The sequence below is a fragment of the Rhea americana genome, unplaced genomic scaffold (assembly GCF_003343005.1).
Source record: "Rhea americana isolate MKP2758 unplaced genomic scaffold, rheAme1 scaffold_163, whole genome shotgun sequence".
NCBI lineage: Eukaryota > Metazoa > Chordata > Aves > Rheiformes > Rheidae > Rhea > Rhea americana.
In genome coordinates, this window is record NW_028185739.1 from 1,200,821 (window position 1) to 1,223,420 (window position 22,600).

Consider the following 22,600-nt stretch of genomic DNA (forward strand, 5'->3'; position numbering starts at 1 on the left):
TGGCCTTTTCCCTTTTTCTGCAATTAATATCTACCACCGTTCTAAGTGAGACCACTGGTAGTCCTGGCTAGTGTGTGGTGGTGGTCTGGTTTGTTGCTTTTATTTTTTTGGTATCTATTTTTTKTATCTATCAGAACTATAATAAAAAATCCACAATGACAGCTGTTAACAGCACAGTGGGAAACCAGCATGCTCCCACCTGCTTCTCGCCCTCTGCAGAGTGACTCCTWTGGAGAAGTGCTGTCTGCAGCTTATAACAAACTTCATCTCGAGCAGGAGCCTTATATAATAGATTTCCATACAGTTGGAATTAAAATGTCAAGGGTAATCTTTTGTCAAAGCAGTAGGCTCCCTTGTGCCTTTTTCAGGATTGCAGTGATTTAAAGTCACTTAAAATTTTTTTGAAGTTCTATAAATTGAATGAGACTAAGTCATTATGATTGACTTGTCTTMCCTCCTCCAAAATAAGTATGGTTTAGAGTATCAAATGAACAAGTTCTATGATGATAGAGGATTATCTTGACTTTTCTATTATCTGTTTTTTCCTCCTACACCAATGGGTGGTTTGGATCATCTAATCAGTGGCAGACGCAGCTCCACTATAAGRAAGCAGGTAATAAACATTTCCTKGAGTAGTAAAATGGGGATGGGTGTGTGTTTGTGGTTGTGTGTAGAGGGGGWGGTGGAAAGCAGGGAAGTGTTTTTATCTCCCCTTCTCTCTCTTACGTGGACATTTTCATTCTTATTTAAACTGAATTAGTGTCTAATAGTTCAGTAACTGAAATCAGTAAAACATATGGATCTACAGTCTTCATTCATTTTCTTAGGTAAAATTTTTTAACTTTTTAAATAACTTTATCCTCTCAGTGTTTTGAGACCTGGCATCAAAAATACCAAAAAATTTTGAGCTGTCTGTTGTCTTGACTATGGGGTCTTCAAGGCAGACGTTAATAGAGATGTTAAGAGTCTTCTGGTCATTCAGGAATCATGCAGGCCTCTTAAAATTAACAGCATTTCTGGAAAATAAACTTCTTTTATAGTGTTCATCTTGTTTTTCACTCCGGGCTGGGCCCTTAGATTTTTTTTTTGCCATCAGTGGTAGGAGACCTCAGAGCAGAAGTGTCCCCTGCCTCTGAAGCAGAAGCAGAACACGCGACGGCAAACTGCCGCTGGGCTTGCGCGCCGCGTGCTCAGTGTGCTACCCGGGACGTGTAGCATCACTTACGGGAACTGCACGGTGGCCTTGCTGCTGAGCCCTGTACAATGAGGGCAGATTTAATAGGGCTTTTGCTAAAGGTTGTTTTGGACTCCAGTTAATTTTATTTCCTCYCGTTGCCCGTGATGTTTATGTGCTACTCTCTGGATGAATATATGTGACTACTTTGTCCCCCAGATGCTCCTCCTGGCTGCAGTCTGCATATGTAATAACACTGCAAGTTCTCAAACTGTCAGTCATGGTTTATGGGCTTCGTGCTGTTGTATGTCACTGTCTCCTTTCGCTTTATTTTTGCTTGTGTGCCTTTGGAATGCTATTAAACTTGTAACTGCTTGCTGTACCTTCCTGTAATAAAAACTAACACCAACAGTGCTTTTATTTATTTTATTTTTTTTTTTATTCCTGGCTATAGTGGATAATCTATTACTATCTAGCACCTAATGAGCAAAAACATGTCCCTTTCAGATGGAAAAGAATCAAAATTAAATTTCTTTTGCATACTGTAAAGCTTATCTTAAGAGTTTCATTTCATATAGTCTTTTTTTTTTTTTTTTTNATTTTAATTGGAAATTAGCAATAGTAAGAGAACAACTTGTGTTTTCTGTTCTGGAGTCACTGCTGTAGCAAGATAAACTATTTCATGTGACTGCAGGGAAGGCTAACCATGTGCTTTACTGCTTTGCTGGCATTTGAGTTGGCAGGCAAAAATATTTGAGCCTGGCTGTATTTTGAGTAATAAAACATACGTTACACAAAATATAATGGGAAGCCCAGTTTTCATGTTGTGTCTCGAGAATTCTTTCTCTTCTTGTGGTCCTGAGGCTGCGTGCTGAACCTCAATTAAAATAGAGCAACTCTGYGGGGAAGGAGGAGGACCTTGTCAAAATGTGATTTGTAAGGTTTTCTCATCCGTGAAACTGATAACTGGTTGTTATCTAGCTGTATATGTATAAAATGTGCATTTTCTATCATACGCAGAGATTATTTTGTGAGCTCAATCATTGTTGCTTCATTTATGCTCCAAAAACATTTCCTCCTTACGCAGAAAATGAAGCGTGTGTGTTTGATTGCCGGTTTTCCGAGCAGCTTTTGAGGTTTCTCACAAGCATATTTTGCCTTGAGTAGAACTGACATAGCAGTCTCTGCGATTTGGAAACCTAAATTAAAAACTAATCTGTTTGCAAAACCTGAATCTCTCTGCAGCTCTCAGTAGCCTACATGAAATCACTTGCATGTGGTGGTAATGGGATTTTTTTGAGTGTGACCTAACCATTTAAAACATAACTGCTCTGAGAGTTTTAATCTCTGCTGGGGACCCAGAGCGTGTGCTTCTCCATGAATTCCTCACGTCAAATTCTAGGATGAGTCGGGGGCTTTGTAATGCTGTTTGGATGATTATTAATAAGCATATCCTCAGGGGCCAGTTGAGCTGCAGAGCTCCCTGGCTTCTTAAGGATTCTTAATTGGTTAGCATCGTACTTTATACTGTGTAAAAACTAGTTTTATGCCGACCATGGCTAATTAGGAGAGAAATTATTAATAGTGATTTTATGATCAAATTCTATGGCATTTCATTAAAACAAAAAATCATGAAACCTAAACAAGCTAGGGAAATGGTTGAACTGGATTTTACGTTTTTGAGCAGAGGTCTGTCACCCTTATGCYATTTTCAAGAGCAAGGACCAGCTGAAGTGTGATACAGTAGCATCCTAACAAGTGAGCGTTTGGGTATAATTTAGTCGTCACTGTTCTGTAAACTGGAAGCTGGCAATCTAGGAGATTTTACTGGGTTTGGGCCTTGGACTGACGACAGACTGTTACTGCGAGCCGGCGCCTGTACGGTGCACCTCKCTTCGTGGACTGGGACCGTACGGCACGGCTGTGCTGTTTGATGTTGGGAGTTTTTATGCAGTCCTGACATTGCTCGTATTTGCGATGTTCAGTAATCGCTCCAGAAACTATACAGAGCTGGAACCGTGTGGAAGCAGAATGTGGCAGATAAAATAGAAAGCGATATTATCCTCTTTTTTTTTTTTCCCCCTTCTTCCTTTTTATGCTTCTGCAGCAGCTTTGAATGTGGATGGAGAGTATAGAAAGCAAAGTTCACGTTGACAGTAGCAGTAGGTGTAGAAGATTTCTGGCAAGCCCACTGCTCTTAGCACGTTCTGCTCTGGGCTTTCGGTGGCCTGGAGGAGGCTTGCTTTAATCATCAGTCATTGTAACGAGTCCAGAGGAGAATTTCTGATCCTGTTTCTGCGAGTTAGTCTTCTATTACGTGTAATTCTACTTATTTCAGTGTAGTTTGGGGTGCGTAGCTGAGGTGAAGGTGGTTTTCCTTCTGTCTGCAGCAGGCAGTGCTGCCCGTCCCAAACCGAAYGGTGCCGCTGTGCACGTGCAGTGAACCCCGGCCACCCCCACCCCAGCCGGAGATACTGCGCGGTAGCACTGGAGTCAGTATTTCCTAGCTGTGTGTTTTGATACCGTTTTGCCATCAGCTCTGCATTTTGACTGCTTTTTTGTTTAATTCTTTCTCTGCTCAGGACTCCGCCCAAGCCATTCCCCTGGTAGTGGAGAGCTGCATACGATTCATTAGCAGACACGGTGAGTTTATAGGCCAAACAAACAAACAAAAAAATCCTGTGTTATTTCTGCCACATGAACAGGGTTGCAGAAGCCTCCTGCAAATGCTCCGTGTGGCCTGGGCAGGCCTGCACGGCCTCCTGGAGCGCGATGCAGAGAAATGGGCTCTGGCTCTTTGGCCCTGTTGTAGTGTGCGTGCCATCGTCCCCGCAAACGCTTACGGCAGACACCTGCTGCCGCAAATGTGCAGCGTTGAGTTGTGCTTCCAACAATATCTCTTTTGTTTCCCATGAAGTAAGGTTCCCATCCTTAAACACCACTTGTTCCTCACCTCCAGTCACCTTGCTTTGAGGCCTGAAATGTGGTTTTCATCAATAATAATCATGCTTTTCCTAGAGAGGGGGAATGCTCTAAGTGTTTGAACTTGGGAGGTCAAGTGATGATTTAATTGCTTGCTTGTTGCAGCAATGAGATGATTTGTACATGTTTGTAAGGTTAACTTCATAGCTGTGAACGTTGTAAAGCACTTTATAGGTTTGTTGCAATTTTTGTTCCTTTCTAATCAAGGCTTAAATGAGTACAGTTGATTTTCCTATGTGAAGAGTACTTTGAACTTTGTTTTGTAAATTTTGCTGCTCATCTTTCATGTACCAACAAAATTATGATGGCAGTTTATTAGAATCTTTCACCTACTTCATAAATGACTTTAATGATTTTGTTTATGTGCACTATTTCCCAGGAATGTCTTAAAGGCTATCCTAGATATCAAGGCATCTTAGGGTAATTAAATGCTTCAGTTTGAATTGGCTGATTTGCTCTGGGCATTTCCAGTATTGCATTTGAAGAATAAACTGTTTTACTATGTAGTTAGCCATATGTTCTGGCTGGTATACCATTAGTTCATGACTTTGGATTGGAAAATCCTTTGGGAACCTTCAGGGTGAAAGATAAAACGCATGGATGTTATAACCAAATTGTTCTGTCAGCATCTCAGAAAGGGTTAATACGTTTCTCAGTGGTGCCAGAGTTCTGGTTTTCCACATTCTGCCTGTGCCTGCACATTTAAGGGAAGATGGCTTTTAAAAGAAGATACTTTGCCTGTGTTGCTTATGTTTCCTTCATCATGCTGTACTTGATGGAAGTCCCAGCTTAGCTTATGTCTGTTGTTATCAATGTCCCTTTTTGTCTTACAGGGCTGCAGCATGAAGGAATATTCAGAGTGTCTGGGTCACAAGTTGAAGTGAATGATATAAAAAATGCATTTGAGAGAGGTAAGTAGGATCTATTCTAGTATCTGAAATTATTGCCAAATGTATTAATTTGTTAAAACGACTGTTCCAAAATAGCTTGTGTGTTGAGTGCAGCTTACTATATTCTGTTTTAATTTTTTTCCGGCTTCATAAGTGACTTACCAGAATGCTTTTGTAGTGCTCATTAATGTTGAATATTCAAAGCATTATGCTTTATACCTTGTAGTGTGTCTGTTTAATAAACATTCTGAATTCAGTCATCTCATGTCTCATAGTTCAATGATTGTTTGCAACACCAAAGGACTGGGAATTTCATTACTGGACGTAACTACCCTGTCTCTTTTCCCCCTGCTCTTTGAGAATAGACTGCTCTGCTGGAGGATGAGCTTTTGTGCGTCTCGTGTTCTTGAGGCACAGCTTGGCTATGCTTGTTCTAACTGTGACAAAGTTAAGAGAGTAAATTTCAAGTCACTGTTTGATGTAACTTATAATAGATTTGATTTTTCTGTATGAAGAGCAGGGATTTTTTTCCAAAAGCAGGCAGAGATGTTCTTGGGGTCTCCAGGCTCACGAGCAGCTAGCTAACTAGGTTGGTCTCCTTGGGTTCAGGAGAGCTTGCTCTTCAGTCGAGCCTTGCAGCCTGTCTCCCCGATCCGGCTTGGGTCACTGAAAATGATAGGGCTCRTGTTAATTCTCTGTACACATGTCATCCCCAAAGAACACATATAGTATGTTTTTATGCTTGGTGCTGGAGAAAAAAACAGTAATTAATTAGGCATAGCAAACTCATTTTGCTGTTGAGAAGAAAGGAGTTTAGTGTACAATATATGTGAAGTATGACATCTAATTTCCCTTGCCTTCATCTTTCTATTCCAACCTGAGAATTAAAAACCTCAGGAAGAGAGGAAGCAGGAATGTGTATGACAAGCTGCAGGTGAAAGGCTTGATATCAACCTCAAAGGCCCCTTTTAAAAAATAAATGACAATACCAGACATCTTGAGAGAATAGCCAGTTGTTTCAGCACCAACATGCAAAAAAAGGTTGTTTTATTTTTTTTAAAAAAAGCTTCATCTCACTTATCTCTCTAAAGCACATGAAATACAGAACTGACAAAGTTAACAATAATGTCTCTGCAGTTTATTACTTCACCCAGAACCCTTGGTGGCAGTTAATATCAAGGATAATGCTCTGGTTTGTAGTGGCCCATTTATTATCCTGTGTGTTATTAAGATAATAGGCAAGCTTTGGTAATTTCAGTCACATAATGGATATATATAGCTTCAATCTGAGGTTTGCCCCATCATTAAATCTAATTATATCTGATAGGGAGTTTTCCATAGGGAGCAACTCCTTAAGCGGGCATATTTTCTTTTGTAACACAGACAAACTGTGACACATCTACAGTGACAAATTGTATGTCCCAGAAACCTTTTTTTTTTTTCCTCCTTCCCCAATTCAGCATAAGCTGTCTGTGTCTTACTGAGCCTAGTAAAGATGCTCGTTGCTCCATTACATAGGTGCTGAATTCAAGCCGAACTTTAATTGTGGATTTGTATAAAGATATGCTCCCAGGCTTGTGTACTGTTTATCTCCATGGTGATTCTCAAATTCACCCCCTACCTAAATATTTGGAGTACAGAACTTTTAAACAGTAGCACAGCTATGCCACTCTGACTTGGGCGTTAGTCGGGTGCTCCAGAATCGGGCTCCTATCTGTCCGAGAGCCGTCTCAGCTCTCCAAGGATTGCTGTCGGAGGCTTCCCTTCTTCACTGCTATCCACAGGGGAGTTCTCTCTCCACGTCATGTTGGTTTTAATCTAGTTGAAGTAGGTGGGATTAACGTTGTGCTGCATAAATCCTTTTCTACAGCTGAGTTGCAACCTTCCAGCCTGATTCTTTTCTCCAGCATTCTGATTTTTCTTAACTGTTTTTCTTTGCTTGTAATGAAGGGGAAGATCCATTGGCTGGGGACCAGAATGACCATGACATGGATTCAATAGCAGGTGTTTTGAAGCTCTATTTTCGAGGGCTGGAGCACCCTCTCTTCCCCAAGGATATCTTTCATGATCTGATTGCGTGTGTTGGTAAGTATACAAAGATCTGAAAAGGAATTAGATGAATTTTTTCAACATTGTCTTTCACCTCTCTCCCCCTGCCCTTTTCTTTATCCAAAATAATCTGTTTATAGTTACTTTGATTGGCTTTATGTTGCACTGCTGTCCTAATCTCTGTTAGGCCATGCGTTTCAGCCAGAGTCAGGACGGTTACCTGGTTGCAACATTCATTATTTTGATAGCAATCTTTTATAAATGAGCAAGAAGATAGAAATGAATAGATTTTTTCAAGAGCAATGTCATGTATTTTCCTGAGACAGTGCTTCACGACAGGAATCTTTGCTTAAAGAATAAAACAAAAGACCTTCCATTCTGAAAAATAACCTTTTGAGAGCTATACTAAGAAGATTSCAGAAATGCCTTATCAAAAACATGCATCTCCAGCAGGRTTTTCTTGCCCCATATGCTTTCTCTAATATTAATAGATATGCTGCCTGTACATCTACTGCCATCCTTTTGCATGCTCTGTTTAGCCAGCAAGTAATAGTAAGCAGAATAGTAATTATATGCCTTTTAACTTCATCAGCATGAGAGGCTCTTTATTGACTCTTGTTACATGATATCAAACATGAGGTTGATCACGGTCCAGTTGTTAACATCTTTGTTTCTAAAAGTGGTTTTTGTGGACAGGGGCTTGCTTTTTGTGTTTGTGCTTGGACGTACTCTGCTTAAATGGTCTGACTGTTGCCGTGTCACTCTGAATCAAAGAACGATTCCGTTGTCCCTTGCAATGGCAGCTTTTGAAGTAAAGCAGAAGATAACTGCTTCTAATATGGTTTGTGGTTTTCTTCTCCTGATAAATGCATTTGCAGACTTGAATTCGCATTATACGAAAAGAAAAATCTGCTTCCAAGTAACTTTTCTCTTCTGAGATGATTTATGCTGCCCACTTATTTCTCAGTATGCTGCTGCACACAGAGCTTTTTGCCTCACCCTTTAACTATGTTAATCTGCCTTTGAGTCTTATACAATTTTTTCTTTAAACACCCACCTTTCTAAGCTAACTTGAATAAGCTATTGTGTCAGAACTATTGAAACAGATGACATCCAGTGCTCCCACACTAGGAAGGAGCTTGCAGCTAAGTTTCAYGTGTTAAGAGCCTTCATTGTCAAAGGCTCCGCAGCCTGCGCGTTCCCATGYCGGGGACAGCCGGGAAGTCTAGGAAGGAGGCAGACCCTTCCTTCCTTGTGCTGCTGTGCTGCTTTCCCTTTTTGATAGTTTGCACAAGAATCATCAGTGTATGCCTGTATTCAGATTCAGTGGCAAGTTGTGGATATAGTGGTCTAATAACTGGTGCTCTTTCTGCCTTTCAGCAATGGATAATTTACAAGAGAGAGCGCTTCACATTCGGAAAGTCCTTCTGAACTTGCCTAAGACCACTCTGATTGTAATGAGATACCTCTTTGCATTCCTCAATCAGTGAGTATGTCTGAGAGCACCATGGTCCCACTGTAAAACTTGGTGTCTGTTCTACTGGGCTTCTGAGCCTTGCTGAAATTTATCCTGATGATAGTGCTGCAATCTCAGTGGAGCTCCAGAAATGAAAATGAATAATTTGCTGGTAATTCAGGCAAAAAAATGATACGAGGGAATTGGAAGCTGGGTCCTGCACCAGCAAAAAGTAGTGTATACTAAGTGGTGAGAGTGATGCAGAGGGAGGTTGTTGTATTTTTTTTTAAACACTCCACTACATCTGGCTGATTCATCAGGCAGTTTGACAGCAAGAAGTCAATAACTTCTTCCAGTAGTGTGGTCTTGACACCTGAGGATAACATAAAGGAAAAATATCCTAGCCAGAAGCGTAGCAGGATTTAAACATGCTTTGCTCCCTGTTGAGGTTGGTAGTGCTGAGTGTAAATGAGTGTAAATGTAATGCTGATATTCTTCATCGTGTTCACTGTACAGCAAGAACAAAAAAAAAAAAAAAGGAGAGACTACATTAGGGAGTATTTTAAACCTATAGAGGAAGGTTAAACTATAAACAGGGATTTGAGCAAAGCTGGGATCAAAATACCCTGAATTTCTGCAGTGACAAGCCCTCTTAAAACTGTCAGACAAACTTCCAGGTCAGGGTACCTTTGAACACTAGAGAAGATTAGATTTAGAATTGTATTTTCCAACATCCTTTTAGTCGTCACCTAACCTGCTAGAAATGTTATTTTTAAAGTAAGGTAATAGGAAATCAGCATTGGTTGTTATGACTAGGTATTATTTCTGTATAAATTCTGTCTGTCCAAAAACTAGCAGAAGCTGTGATAAAAATACAGTCAGCTTCTCRTATTTTGGATCTGAACTTGAAGGAAAACTTCACAAAGTTCCTTTTTCTTAATCAGATTTTGGCAGTGTAGAAGATTGTTGTCTCATCCTCTTCCTTGTGATGGATTTAATGCCTTGTGCTACAGTTTGAGATTTCTRCTATAAATAGTTTACTCAAGAAAATGGAATGTCTTGTCATTTCTCGTACCTCTGCCTCCAAGGACTTAAAAACTACCTAGAGAAAATAGCACCTCTCTCCTATTCCCAGCTCTGACTCTAATACAGAACTGGAGCATGGAGCTTCCAGACTAGGTTAACCTTCTCTTTCGAGAAATACTTTTTACTTGATTTGCAGAGTTTGAGAAACAGAATTTCTCATGGAAGCTGCAGCTACAGCTCGCTCTTGGTCTGGTTGGGAGACTTCAGCTGCTTTCAGTGTGTCACTGCAGCGTATGCTGAAAATGCTGTTTCCCAATGTACTGAATACTGGACTAGACTCTGCCTTTGGGAGCAGGAAGGGATTAACCTGACGGAGGGCACAAAAGGAAACGAGCAGAGGGGTCTCCTGGCCGACAAGCTCCTTGCTGTGTAYGGAGCCACAGTCTGCTCTGCAGAGCCGTGGTGGCTGTCAGGCTTGTCCTGGCCTCCTGGCTAAATGTACAGATTGCTTTTGGAGTCGGGTGCACAGAGTGATTTGCTGACAGACTGGCTTTTATTGCCAACAATTTGTTTATGATGAGAATAAAGGGGGAGAAATCTAGTGGTGTTTTCCTCCCTATTGTTGTCCTTGCTAGTTAAGGAGAAAATTGTAAAATTGTTTGGAAAATAGAAAGCATCTTGGATATGCAATAAAGAAATCAACATCAGCAAACTTTCCAGACTGCAGCTGGTGAACCTGGTTAACATAAGCCTAGTTGGACTGAGTTACCGGACCTTGAGAGTTGTTCTCTGTATGTGCCACCGGTCTCTCACTTTTTAAACAGACCCAAAACATTTGTGTCCCAGCAGATCGCTCTAAAGAACAGAAAGCCCAAAGTGAATCTTTCCAGCTCAGCTGTATGTTCTCCAGCAGAGATGATGATTCTTTTTTCTGCTTGTTAACCCTCCTCCCTACTTCTGTCTTTTACAGTTTATCTCAATTCAGTGAAGAGAATATGATGGATCCCTACAATTTAGCCATCTGCTTTGGGCCAACACTGATGTCTGTGCCTGAAGGTCATGATCAAGTCTCTTGCCAGGCTCATGTCAATGAATTGATCAAAACCATCATCATCCAACATGAGAACATCTTCCCAGGACCAAGAGAGCTGGAGGGTCCRGTCTATAGCAGAGGTGGAAACACTGAGGATTACTGGTATGATAGAAAGAATGGATGCACATTCATTTTCTGATTAGTATACTACAGTCACATGTGTTTTGTGATGTTGTCTAATACTGGATTCAAGCATCTGGCCCAGACTTTCAGAGTCTGTACTGTGAAAGAGAAGATGGCTTTGGTACCCATGAAGTTTTTTTAAAAAGAAAGAAAAAAGAAAAAAAAGTGTAGCTGCTCAGTTGTCAAACCAGTGCTTACCTATCTGAAGGACAAGGCTTTACAGAGATTTTTTTGCATGTTCTGCTATGGTAGCTGCCACCATTTCCTTGTGAAGGACAAGGAACTGAGGCAGCAACTACTGCTAATGCTTATATTTCACTTTTTCTTTTCCTTTTCTCTCTCTCTCTCTCCCCCTCTCTTTTTTTCCCTCTCTCTTCCTTTGACATTCTCCTGCCTGTTTTGAGTGACTTTGCTTCAGAGGTGGGGTCACTTGCAGCTGAACCTAGAAAGCTGCGGCATAGTTTAATTTTCAGGGCAGCATGGAGGGGGAGGGAGGAATGCAAAATCACCATTTCCATCCAGCTTAAAGCTCAAGAGGCCTGGCCGCGTGCTCAGTCTGAAAGCAACATCTGGAAGCAATTCAGCTCGAGCGGCTCCTGTCATCTGGGGTGGAAGGTTGGGAGTGGGGGAAGGAAAGGAGGTGTTTTCTTTTCTACTGGCCAAGTTGATCTCTCCCACTGAAAATGAGGAATGTTAAATTGCGTCCTCCTTTTCCCCTTTCTAACTTCCCTGTCCCAGGAATGCAAATGATTATTTTCCTATATTAAAATAAATACATTTTTAAAATGGAGTCATTCTAGCAACAGAGCTAGCCTTGTTTTCCTACTTGTTTCAGAGTAGTTTTAACTATCAGTTCGCTCCATGTATGTGCTTAAGGAGAGGCTAATTTATGCAGACAAGAAACAGCTATATGTGGAGGGCTTGCAGTAACCTTTGTGGAAATTGCATTAATTTTACCCTTTGTTCTGGCATTTTTCATTGATTCTTTTTTAGGGGGAAAAAGAAAAGTTTTGTATGTGTAAGACCTTTAAGAAACATACTCACTTTGACGAGATTTTATCCGTAAAGTGAAGGGAATAAGAATATTAGATATTCTGCACACTCCCTGTAGTATGTGTTGCACTTGGCATGAATGTGTAGGAGACAAACTGTCCTGGAAGATGCTAGCGCTTCCCTGAAGACACTTTGGGTTTTTTTTCATTGCTCTTAACCACGCTGCTCTGAGACCCTATTGATTGGGAAAGGGTAGAAGCAAGCGAGATAGGCTGCTTAGCAGGGCCAGGAGGAAGCATCTGGTTCCCATTCAACCTCCTCGGAGCCATGGTGTTCAAATAGTTGTTAGTTATTGCCCGTCGGGTGCTCTGCTGCAAAGCTGGTGAGAAGCAAAGAGAAGCCTCCAGCCTTAGCTGGTTCGTCGGGGAATGGCGCGTGCTGCGTTCGTAATGACGTTGCGCCTCCGCTAGTCCGTCTCCCCTCTGCGGGGACCTTGCAGTGGCACCCGGTGCGCGGGCGGCCGGAGCTCGGAGCTGCGGTTTGGGCGCCCTCGTCCCGCGCTGCGCGGCAGTTGCTTGGCTTGGCTGGAAGGGCTCAAGCAGCGAGGAGGCACCAAGGGTAGGGCAAGGTGCACCGCTCGCTACCGAAGCGCGGGGCTGGGGCGCAGGCATCTTCAAAACGCTGCCTTCGAGCCTGGCACTGCGCCGCGTCGGTGCATCCGGCTGAGCGAGTCGGCGCCGCGCGCGAGCCGCTCGCCGGAGCCGTCTGTCCGAACCTGGAGCCCTGCGCAGCGGCCGGGCGGGCGGTTGGAGCTGCGGGAAGGAGCTTGCTGGCCGGGGGGGCCCCGCTTGCTCTCCTGCCCCGGCGCTCCGGGGGGCTCCCGCGGCCCGGCGCGCTTCCTGACGGCGTCCCGGGCTCGCGCGGCGAGGGGCTCTGCGGCAAGGGCAGGTTTGTTGGTGCAAGGTGCCGTTGGAGGCACGGGCGGGAGGAGACGTGCTCTTCCTTCATCTGCGCGTGTTCAGAGCCGTGGAGTTGGCGCAGGCGACGTGACCTCGCAGTCTGAGTGAAACTTCAGCCCTCAATGCTGACTTCCTCCTGGGACCTCCGTTTGGCTTCCAGTTCTTCTGTAAACTTTATTAAGTAGCATAAAGCTTTGCAAAAGACGGGGAGGGTTGATTCCTGAGGCACTGACTCAGGAGATGGTGAGGAAACTGCACGTTTGTCATGTGGATTAAGCRTAAGGAGACACTGGAATTAGTCAGACTTTCCCCCCTCCTCTCTTTTTAAATAAGAGTAGAGTAAAATGTATTTACGCAATAACAAGGGTTTTAAAAGGGAGAACACCGCACATCACCTATCGCTTACTTTAACCATTGCAAGGCCAAAAAGACTGATCAGGTTAGCACTGCCTGGAGAGAAGTCAAGATCGCCTCGAAGGCGAGCTGGAGGCGGCCGTGCCCAGGGCAGCCCCTCGCCGCTGTATTCCGTCACCGGAGCGAGCCTCTGCGGCAGAAACGCGCCGGCTTCAGCAGCAGCGTCTGGCAAGATGAAGAGTGAGCTCTCACCCCCTGCCCCCCTTTCTTTTTCTTTTCAGTTTTTTCTTTAACGTGAGCAGTAAGGGCAGGCGAGCCTTCGTTGCCAGCTGGCGGCCAGGCCAGGAGCTCCTTGAGCGTGGCCAGGAGCTCTGCTCCGGTTCCCTTTCGCTGCGTGTCTTGAGGGAGCTGCTCACGTGGCTGCTTACCAAAACACACCCTCCGCGTGCCACTCGCTGTCTACGGATGCTTTCGAGGCTTTTCTTTATGCAAAACATTAGTGCGTGCTCTCGGTGTTCAAGGTGCTCTGTAAATAAAGATTCCAGTCGATTAATCTGGTTATGGGAGTCGCTCAGTGAAATGAACTGGACAATCTAAGACCGTGATAAAAGGGAAAGAGGGAGACAACAAACTTGGAGCTGGAAATGTCATTATGATTTGAGAAATAATTTCCCCCAGGAAGTGGCAGCTATCTCATCAGTTCTGTAATGAGCTAATTGGAGCGCTGGAGGATACAGCTGGGGGAATAGTCCTGGCATGGCAGAGATGAGCTAGGCCCGGCATGCCACGGCTAGCTCTGACTTTTGGAAGCCTCTGGAGGTCTGGATTGTAAGATCTGACATTGGACTTTCCTGTATAAATTTCCTGCTAGTGCRCAGAGGATGACAAAGTTGTTCTGCCTGCTCAGGCAAATCAAGGGATTAGCTTGATTTTTAAACACACACACTTAGGTGCCTGCAAATGCATCCACGAAGGTTCTGGCACAGCAGAACCTAGCTATGGACATCCTGYATGAATGTTCGTAGCTGAGTTAYCTTTGAGCTTTGTAAATCAGGAAACTGAGTTTCAGCCAGTATAAAGCACTGTCTGTGTTTYCTTCTGTTGCAGTGAAAGTCCCCAYGGAGAGAGAGCCTCAACAGAAGACTCGGTTCAGGATGTTACAGCTGAACACCACACCAGTGATGATGGTATGCAAAGTCTATTAACCTCCTTCRTTAAGGTATCCTGGTACTGGGGTGATAGAGAATTAAGTGCCTTGCAGTTTAAATCCAAAGTTAAATCCAAAATAAAGTTTAAATCACAGTAGCTGTTTGAAACACCGCATACAGCATTTSATGCTGAAAAATAAAAGGTATGGGATCAGCAGGAATTTTTAGAAGTTGCCTATCTATTTTTAAAGTATCTCTTTTTCCAACAGTACCTCATCTTAGCAGCAGGCCTGCCTGGGCACACTGCATGCTTATAAGACTGAGCTCATCTGTACCTTAGCAGGATCTTAAGAGTTGGAAATCATGAGCTAAGTGTAGAGCCAAAGGCTAGATGTGTTTCAGCGTGCTCTGCTGCTCCCCTCTGCATGTGACAGGCATCTCCCCTTTCAGTAGTTTTGGCAAGGGAATTGAGTGCCTTAACCTCTAACAGTTCTGTTTTAAGGAATCAAAATAAAATAAACTGTTTACTATCTGCTTGGAGCCAGGCTTTAGGGTASAGCATCTTGGTGGTGTCTCTCCTTGATAGTTTTGGTTTCCTTCTGGGAGAACTCATTACTTTTTTGTGATCTGATTAATAAAAAGAGGTGCCTGGAATTTTACCACTGAGTTGCCTGTATTTAACATCTATGAGAATTTCCTGATATTTCCTAAGGAAAAGGTAACACCACAGCCTTGGAGTGTCTATTGGTACTGCTTCCAAATCCTCTTTCAGCAATGAGGAACAGCTGCATGTGAGTCCCATCCAGCATAGAGGAAAAGATTACATTAGTGACGTGAGACAGCAATCCCCAGAATGCTGACCAGCATATGAAACACGCTGGCCAAAACAGAGCAGCGTATATTTTGTTCTTGCTTTTTGGCCTCTTGCAATTGTGGTAGAATCTGCCTTGATGGTTGCACTTGTGATGTTCTCAGGTGGACAGGTGGGAAGACGGTGGCATTCCCTTCCAGTTAGGGAGCATGCTTTTTGAGCTGATCTTCAGTAATTTACSCGATAGCCTTGTCTTGTGCTGCTGTGCTGCTGCTTGCTCACTCTGCTTSAGCGGTTGCCTAACAGACCTTTCCCATGGCATTGCTGTGCTCCTGCTGGCTTAATGATGTTCACGCACCAATAACAAAGTAAACAATGTCGAGCACGGCTAGAAATGCTGCAAAATCAGTTCTCCCTCAGCAAGGTCAATCACTGTTGCAGGGACTTCTCACCAAGGTTGCTGGGAGAACGCATGAAGAATATGGAAATGAAACCTTATGAATTTGGTATCTCTTTTTGAAGAGATTGTTCTTTCTGAAAAGTTCTAGTTTCTAAAAATGTGTGAAAACATGTCCTTTTGAGTTTGTAGTTAGAGGAGTAATCTTAATGCTCCAATTAAAGTCTAATTCTTCCCACATCTGTAAAGTGTGGGACTGAAATCTGCAGGCTGAAACACCAGGGTACTTGCACTTTGTCTGAATGGGATTTCTAAATAGCTTATACAGCAAGAGGGCACGATGATGGGGAAAATGAGCAATTAGAGATTAGAGAAGGACACTGTTTTACAGCCYCTGGAACTGATTGCGTAGGGCCTCTATCCAAGGTAACATATGTAGGCTTTTTGGATGGAGTCCTACAACCTACACAGAATATTCCAGTGTGAAATAGCGAGAGCTCGGCACTGAAGCCGAGAAGAGAATTGGCCTCTATCTCTTCTGAGAGATCAGCAAGGTTTTGTTAACTAGTCTCTCACACACTCGTTACCAATTTTTGCAGTGTTACACCTTGGCTCAGTTGTCAGAAGTGCTGCACACACCTTTCTGACTCATGTTCTCTCTCRGGATTTGGGACTGAAGTTCTTAGTTTTTTTTCCTCGCTTCTTCACTCTTTAGATGTGAGCGGAGACTTGCTCCTTTAGCTCTTCCACAGTGCTGGAACTGGTCAAAGTAAAGCCTGTGTTACCGGGCACCTTTGCTGAGATAGACAGGATTAACGGGCTGGGGAAATACGATAAGCTGTTCAAATCTGCAGATGTGTTTTGAACAGTGGGAGAAMGTGCCATATTGCTAAACCTACTTTTAGTAAAATTCTTAAAGAATAATCTTTTCCAGCTACATTACTGAATCTGAGTTGATTTTTGGCTATCAAGTGAAATAAATCTGTTGTGTTACTTATTTGGTGGTGTCTGAGAGCTCAAACCCACCTTGCATTCTCGACCTGGCGGAGCCGTAGCAATGCCTTTCCCTCTCCAGAGAAGAGCYTGCTGGCCCAGGCTCGTCTTTATGGAGCAGAGGGGCGCAGGAATTGGTCCTGAGGTGAGGGGTTTTTTGCAGAGCTTCTGTGACTTTCAACCTTGCTGGATGAGTGATTGAACATTCAATTTTGAGACAGGCACACGAGCTCGATAAATACTGGAAGGCAAGCATGTAGTATGCTCATTAAATTACGTGTATGGGTGGAAAGATTTTAAACTGCTTCTTTCCTGCACAGATTCCCAGACTGGCAGGGATCATTGTTTGGCTCGGTCTTATTGGTCTTTATTCTCACAGCTTTCTTCTGTGATCAGGAATGTAGTAGGAAAAAGCTACTGGAAATTAGAGTCTAAAATCACTTATCTGGGTAAAAGCCAGAGTCCTAAAAGGCAAATTGGAAACATAAGAAACCTGAGTGCACCACTTATTTGGAATAATAAACATTTCTTAATGAAACAGATGAGATGTGCAAAATCCTATTCCCTTCCCCTTCATAAATAAAGGGGCAACCCCAGAAACAGCATTACCATTTTTTTAGTTATGAAGAAGTTAACTCCAGAAACAAAATAAGAGAGAGGGAAGAAGGGAGCCAGGAGCCAAAAACCAGATAACCACGAGCTTGTGGGAGTCTGAAGCGAGGCAGCTATCGCAAGGTGAGAACCGAGGCCAGGCTTCTCTCACCCTTGCAAACATCGTGCTGGCYGCCGAGGGCTGGTGCCGGGCTTCGTGCGAGGCTGACCGCAGACGGACGTGAAGGGCAGGGTTTGATAGAATTCGGTGCTCTCTGGTTTTGTAAYGGAGAAAGCCGTTGCTGGGGGGGAATCCGGCAGCTCCTGGGGCCGACCGGCCTTAGCTCTCGGTCCGTTCGTGCTGCCGATGTTAATCGCGGCTCCTTGCTGGATAACGCGGGGTCAGAGCGGCTGTGATTAGATTGTGGTAGTGCAGCAGCTGCTGGCTCGGGTGGATTTACACCATATATTTGCACAAGCCTGGCTACTACCTTGCCTGCCTAGGGTCAGCCTTGGGAGACCTCATTCTTGATGCACTCTCCCAAGGAATGATTTTGAAAGCTTGTGGCTCCTGTTTGGCCTTCAGATCCCTTCCGGATAGCTCTTGCGCTGTAGGAGCTTTCCCTAATGCTGATGCAGATCTAAGGGCAAAACAGGMTATCTTTCGTTGTTGAGGAACAGGAACCAAGACAGTCCCGTGTTTCCATGGAGCGCTTCGCTGTGTTACAAAGCTCCTGTACAGCGATCAGCGAGCTGAAGTCTGCTGGGGCCGCGTGGCTGAGCTCGTCTCCAGCCCCCTGCTTCCAGCCTTGCGTTGGGAACTGGCTTAGCACATCTTTGGGCTCCACCAGTGACAGGATTTTAAAGTCTTAAAATGATCCGTATGAAATTCATACTGATTTTCCCGGCTTTTGCCTGCGCCGCCGYCCGCTCCGCAGCGAGCCCTGCGGGGAGGAAGGGCCGTTCGGGTGCCGTCAGCGCCCGGGCCGGGCTCGGCCGCGCGCCGGAGCTCCGCGCCGCGGTCCGCGCTGCTGTCGGGCGGTTTTGCCAGCCTCATCGGCAGCTCCCCGAGCAGTTCAGCCTCCCGCGGCGCCCGAGGCCAGGCTCCTGGGGCAGGTGGACCTCCCTTCTGAACAAGGAGTTATTTCTGAAGCAGCTTGGAAGCGGAGGGTGTTTGCCTCCCTGAATGCTAATAGCAATTCCAGCTTGCCTGTTCAGGAGCTTTAGTTTAGCTACCTGTAAGAAAGCCTGCCATGGACACAGGCTGTCCGTGACGTACCTGATTGCTACCTGGCTTTTAGATATTGTGATTTTAAGGATATATTAATTTTCTCATTGCCGTTTCTATTTTTGTATGCTAGAAATTCTGTCGAAGGGTTTTTGACTTAGAAAACTTGAATGTGTCCATGCCATAGAGATGAGATAAATGCTGAAACTGCAACATCCTCCTACTATAGGGACTCTGAATCTTAGCGCTTCACCCCTCTGCTGCCTTCGTCCCCTGCTCCATGTTCTCTTCCTGAACTCTTCTGTGCTAGGTTTAAACTGTTACATGCTTACTGAGCCCAAGCGTTTAGTGAATTATTGTTTATTCCCTTCTATCTCCTAGAGTGTGAGCCCATAGAAGCAATAGCGAAGTTCGACTACATTGGCAGGACTGCACGAGAGCTGTCCTTTAAAAAGGGAGCTTCTCTCTTGCTCTATCAGCGGGCCTCAGATGACTGGTGGGAGGGACGCCACAATGGAATTGACGGCCTTATTCCTCATCAGTATATCGTCGTTCAAGACACGTATGTTACCTTTTGAGTCCATCTGCAAGATGGCTTGCTTAAAAATCAGGCGTGGAGTGGAGTATTTGCATCAGGATGCTGACACCATGTGGGGCGACTTCATCATTCAACCTTCCCTTCAAGAAGGGAATCTTATTTAAAAAAAAAAAAAAAAAAAAAAAAGTAGAGCTCCACAAAAGCATAGGCGTCCACTTMTGTGAAAGTCGAAAGTTTCGGTATGTTTGTAATACCAAAATAGTCCTGGGGCTGCCAGCCTGAAAAGGGTGCAGAGCTGGGACCTCCAAGTTGCTTACATAAATCAGCTCTATAATTTAAAAGATATATACTGATTATTAAGAAAAAGATGTTTAGCATAGTGTTTTTATATGCTTTCATACACGGTGCTGTATGTAAAATTCAGTGCTGCTGGTACTGTTTTGGTTGTGATTTCCTTCCCTCCTCCTTCCTAGTGAGGATGGTATCTCTGAAAGATCCAGTCCGAAGTCTGAAATAGAAATAAATTCTGAGCCACCGGAAGAAAAAGTGACTGCCAGAGCYGGTGCCAGTTGCCCAAGTGGGGGTCACGTCGCAGATATTTACCTTGCAAACATCAACAAGTAAGAACAGCCTTGCATTATTTTACCTAATTATAAAGATCTTGGTGATGAGTCCAGTAAAATATTTCGTTTCCTGAGAGAGGTTAACAAATGAGCACTGCCACCATTTTTCTTYGCTTATGCCTCTTCTAACCTGCTTGCATTTTGTTGTCCTTCTCCCTTTTTCACCAGTGTGGCCAGTGTTGATTTAAAATCCCACTGGCTTCTCCTCCTRTCCCTAAGGTGCCATCTGTCCCAGTTTTCCCAAACATACTTTTTTATCTTAAACAACAACAACAAAAAAAAATACTGAGAAAGAGGGAGATTGTGGAATGAGTTCTCATAATCATGTGTTTCCATTCCTTATTATGTTTGTGATTTGTTATGTCTTGTTTACATTTAACGTGGTTTGCTTTATGGGACAGGGACAGTCTTCAGAAATTAGTATCACATTTTGTGTTAAATGACATAGCTTAAATCCCACCATCTGATATTGCCTTTAACATTTTTCATTTCTCCAGCACTTTTCACCTTAAGCAGATTACTAACCATATGCTTGCAGTGAAACAACACATCTCCCAATTTTATTAACCTGCTGAATGAGAAATTGTTGCCTTAGCTGACAGTCAGCCTGATTAAGAAATCAAGGGAACTAAGCTAGCAAGAGACTAAATTTCTTGATCTCTTATTTTAGAGCAGASAGTATCCTAAATCTTTCTGATTATTTCCTTACTATGAAAAAAGCTTTCTTTGTGCCCTGAAGATATTAATTGGCTTTATAGGAGTGGACATTTTAAACTTTCAGTTAACTTAACAGACTTCAGTCAGTAAAAGCAGTAATAGAAATGCATTTCTTTTWAAAAGACTTAGAACAGCTAGTGTCCTGCCTGGAGCCTGGTCCTCAGGCTGTGGGAGTCAGCAGAGTTCTGCTGATACGCAGGTCAGCAGAGCTTCGCCCATCAGTTTGGGATCTGAACCTTCTTTTATGATATTTATTGTATGAGCCATTCAAGTATGTTGTTCTGTCAGTTATGAAGARTTTATATAATGAGCAGACCTATGCTGGAGCCTCTCCATCTAYTGTTTGGTCGTGTGTTGTATGTAGTGTTTGTAGGAAGTCTGGGTAATGTCCACTCCATTTTTTTTCCCTTTACTAGGGAAACTGATACTTAGCAATAGTAGCATAAGACTCATTTTGTTGTTTTTTCTTTAGGAATGAATCTTCTGACCTATGTGTGAACAGACTTGAGCAAAATTAAATCAGATGGTTTCGCAATGACAGTTGTGCCACCCACTGAATTATTATTTGGATGCCAAAATCCTACTGGAGTTAACACTTTCTTGCAGCTATTCCTGGGGCTGGTGCTATATATAAATGGATCCTTCCCTGTATAATGGATGCCAAGCTTCAGACCTATGGCATAAAGTATTCTTGCTACAATGGCCTTTATATAATTTGAATGGAATCATGCTGTCAGACCACATGCTGCTGGGGTAGAAAGTAAATTGTTTGGATCAGCTCATCCATTTGATGTCATCTTTTGGTGTATCTGTAGCCCTAATAGATAATGCCTCATGGTCTTACTAAAGCACTGGTAAAGATGTCTCTCTTACCACCAGCACATTTTGGAAATGGTTCTTAACCCCAAACTATCTATGGGGTTCTTTGCTTGCCAATCTCTGAAAATAATAACTTGATGCCTTGGTCCAGGAGCTTAGTAGACTTATACTGTGTCCTCCAGTCAAAAATTGTAGCTCTGCTCTTCTAATGTAATAAAAACACATCATCAAAACCTGTTGATGGCACAGAGGGTTTTTTTTGTTCAAATATAAAATCTTTGCTTCATGACCAACTCAATTACTTTCCATCCAAGTTTTCTGTTTTTGCTATGAATGTGCACAGGTGCCAGAAAATCAGTCTTGTTATTAGAAGTGTTAAAACGCAATGATTCACTGTTTCACAATGACTCTCTAAAGGCCTGGGTGTATTTATAATCTGGGTATCTGTATGTCTCTTCCCATTGTCTTCTGTGTTGTCTTGGGGGGATATCTTCAGATTACAGCCCATCATGTATTCCTGCTTGTATTGACTTGTTTTGCTTTTGTGACTGAAGGCAAAGAAAGAAACCAGAGTCAGGCAGCATCAGAAGAGCCTTTCGTCAAAGTGACAGCCATGGACTAGGTAGTTCAATGGCAGAACCAGCCTCCCCAGGAGCCATAGCCGGTTCCAGACCCTCATCTCAGCCCATTATGAGCCAAAGTCTTCCCAAGGAGATTCCAGATAAATGTTCCATCAGTGGCCACGGCAGTCTCAATTCTATCAGCCGACACTCGTCGCTGAAGAACAGGATAGACAGTCCACAGATCCGGAAAACTGTGACAGCAGGGAGGTCAAAGAGCTTCAACAACCACCGGCCCATGGACCCTGAAGTTATTGCACAGGTAAAAAGGAGTATCCTACCTTAAGGATTGCTTGAGCTTACTTAAAGGATATTGGATACAATGAAATGTTTTAATGCAAAGTCTGAATTAATCGTATAACTTGTATCCCGTTCTTTCTAGCCATGCAGTATTAATTTCCTACACAGCTTGAGTCTAATCTTTTAGCCTCCCTTTGTGCAAGTCACTGAGACTGCTTTCATGAGTGAAGGTAAACAGTCAGGTCCTTACTCAATAAAAACTTGGCCTTGTTCATTATTCAGAATATAGTTTCAACAATAAAATTGCCCATTACAGAAAACTGCACAGATTCCAAAGCTGTCAGCAAAAAGTTAAATAATCTAAACTTCAAGACATGAGGAAAGTGAAGTATTTAGTGTCAATTTAACATTCTCCTGTCAGTTTAGCAGACTTGCCTGTGGTCAGACGTTGGAAGCATATGTAGCAGTGCAAGCGAAACAAAAGCAGGCTGCTGAGCTGAACAGTGTTCACAGTGCCATCTTTATATGCTCACAGGGTTCAGTGGGAGATTAGAAACCAAATTTGGACATAATCTTCCTAGTTTTGATTAGCTATTTATTTAGACAAGTGCCTTGAAATGAGGACAGGATACAAATGCATATACAGCTGTGCTTTAACTTTGCAGAGAAAGCRCTCTGCTTTTGGGACTAACTCCACATACTGACCATATGGCAAGGAAATAGTCTGCCCAAATTGATTTTTCTGTTCYGCTTAAAGGAAAAGGTGGTGTTATTTT

At 43.3% G+C, this 22,600-nt stretch overlaps 1 protein-coding gene across 2 annotated transcripts in view; it reads left to right on the top strand.

The window, feature by feature from the left end:
- The window catches only part of SRGAP2 (SLIT-ROBO Rho GTPase activating protein 2), a 115,225-nt gene that overhangs the window by 84,549 nt on the left and 8,076 nt on the right, over window positions 1-22,600 (top strand). For both annotated transcript variants that reach the window (XM_085300390.1, XM_085300391.1), the window contains exons 12-21: window positions 583-613; window positions 3,757-3,817; window positions 4,990-5,067; window positions 6,997-7,131; window positions 8,476-8,581; window positions 10,548-10,772; window positions 14,207-14,286; window positions 18,649-18,829; window positions 19,279-19,425; window positions 21,519-21,846. In XM_085300390.1, the coding sequence (XP_085156516.1) occupies window positions 583-613; window positions 3,757-3,817; window positions 4,990-5,067; window positions 6,997-7,131; window positions 8,476-8,581; window positions 10,548-10,772; window positions 14,207-14,286; window positions 18,649-18,829; window positions 19,279-19,425; window positions 21,519-21,846 (1,372 nt within the window). The remainder of the gene's footprint in view (window positions 1-582; window positions 614-3,756; window positions 3,818-4,989; window positions 5,068-6,996; window positions 7,132-8,475; window positions 8,582-10,547; window positions 10,773-14,206; window positions 14,287-18,648; window positions 18,830-19,278; window positions 19,426-21,518; window positions 21,847-22,600) is intronic.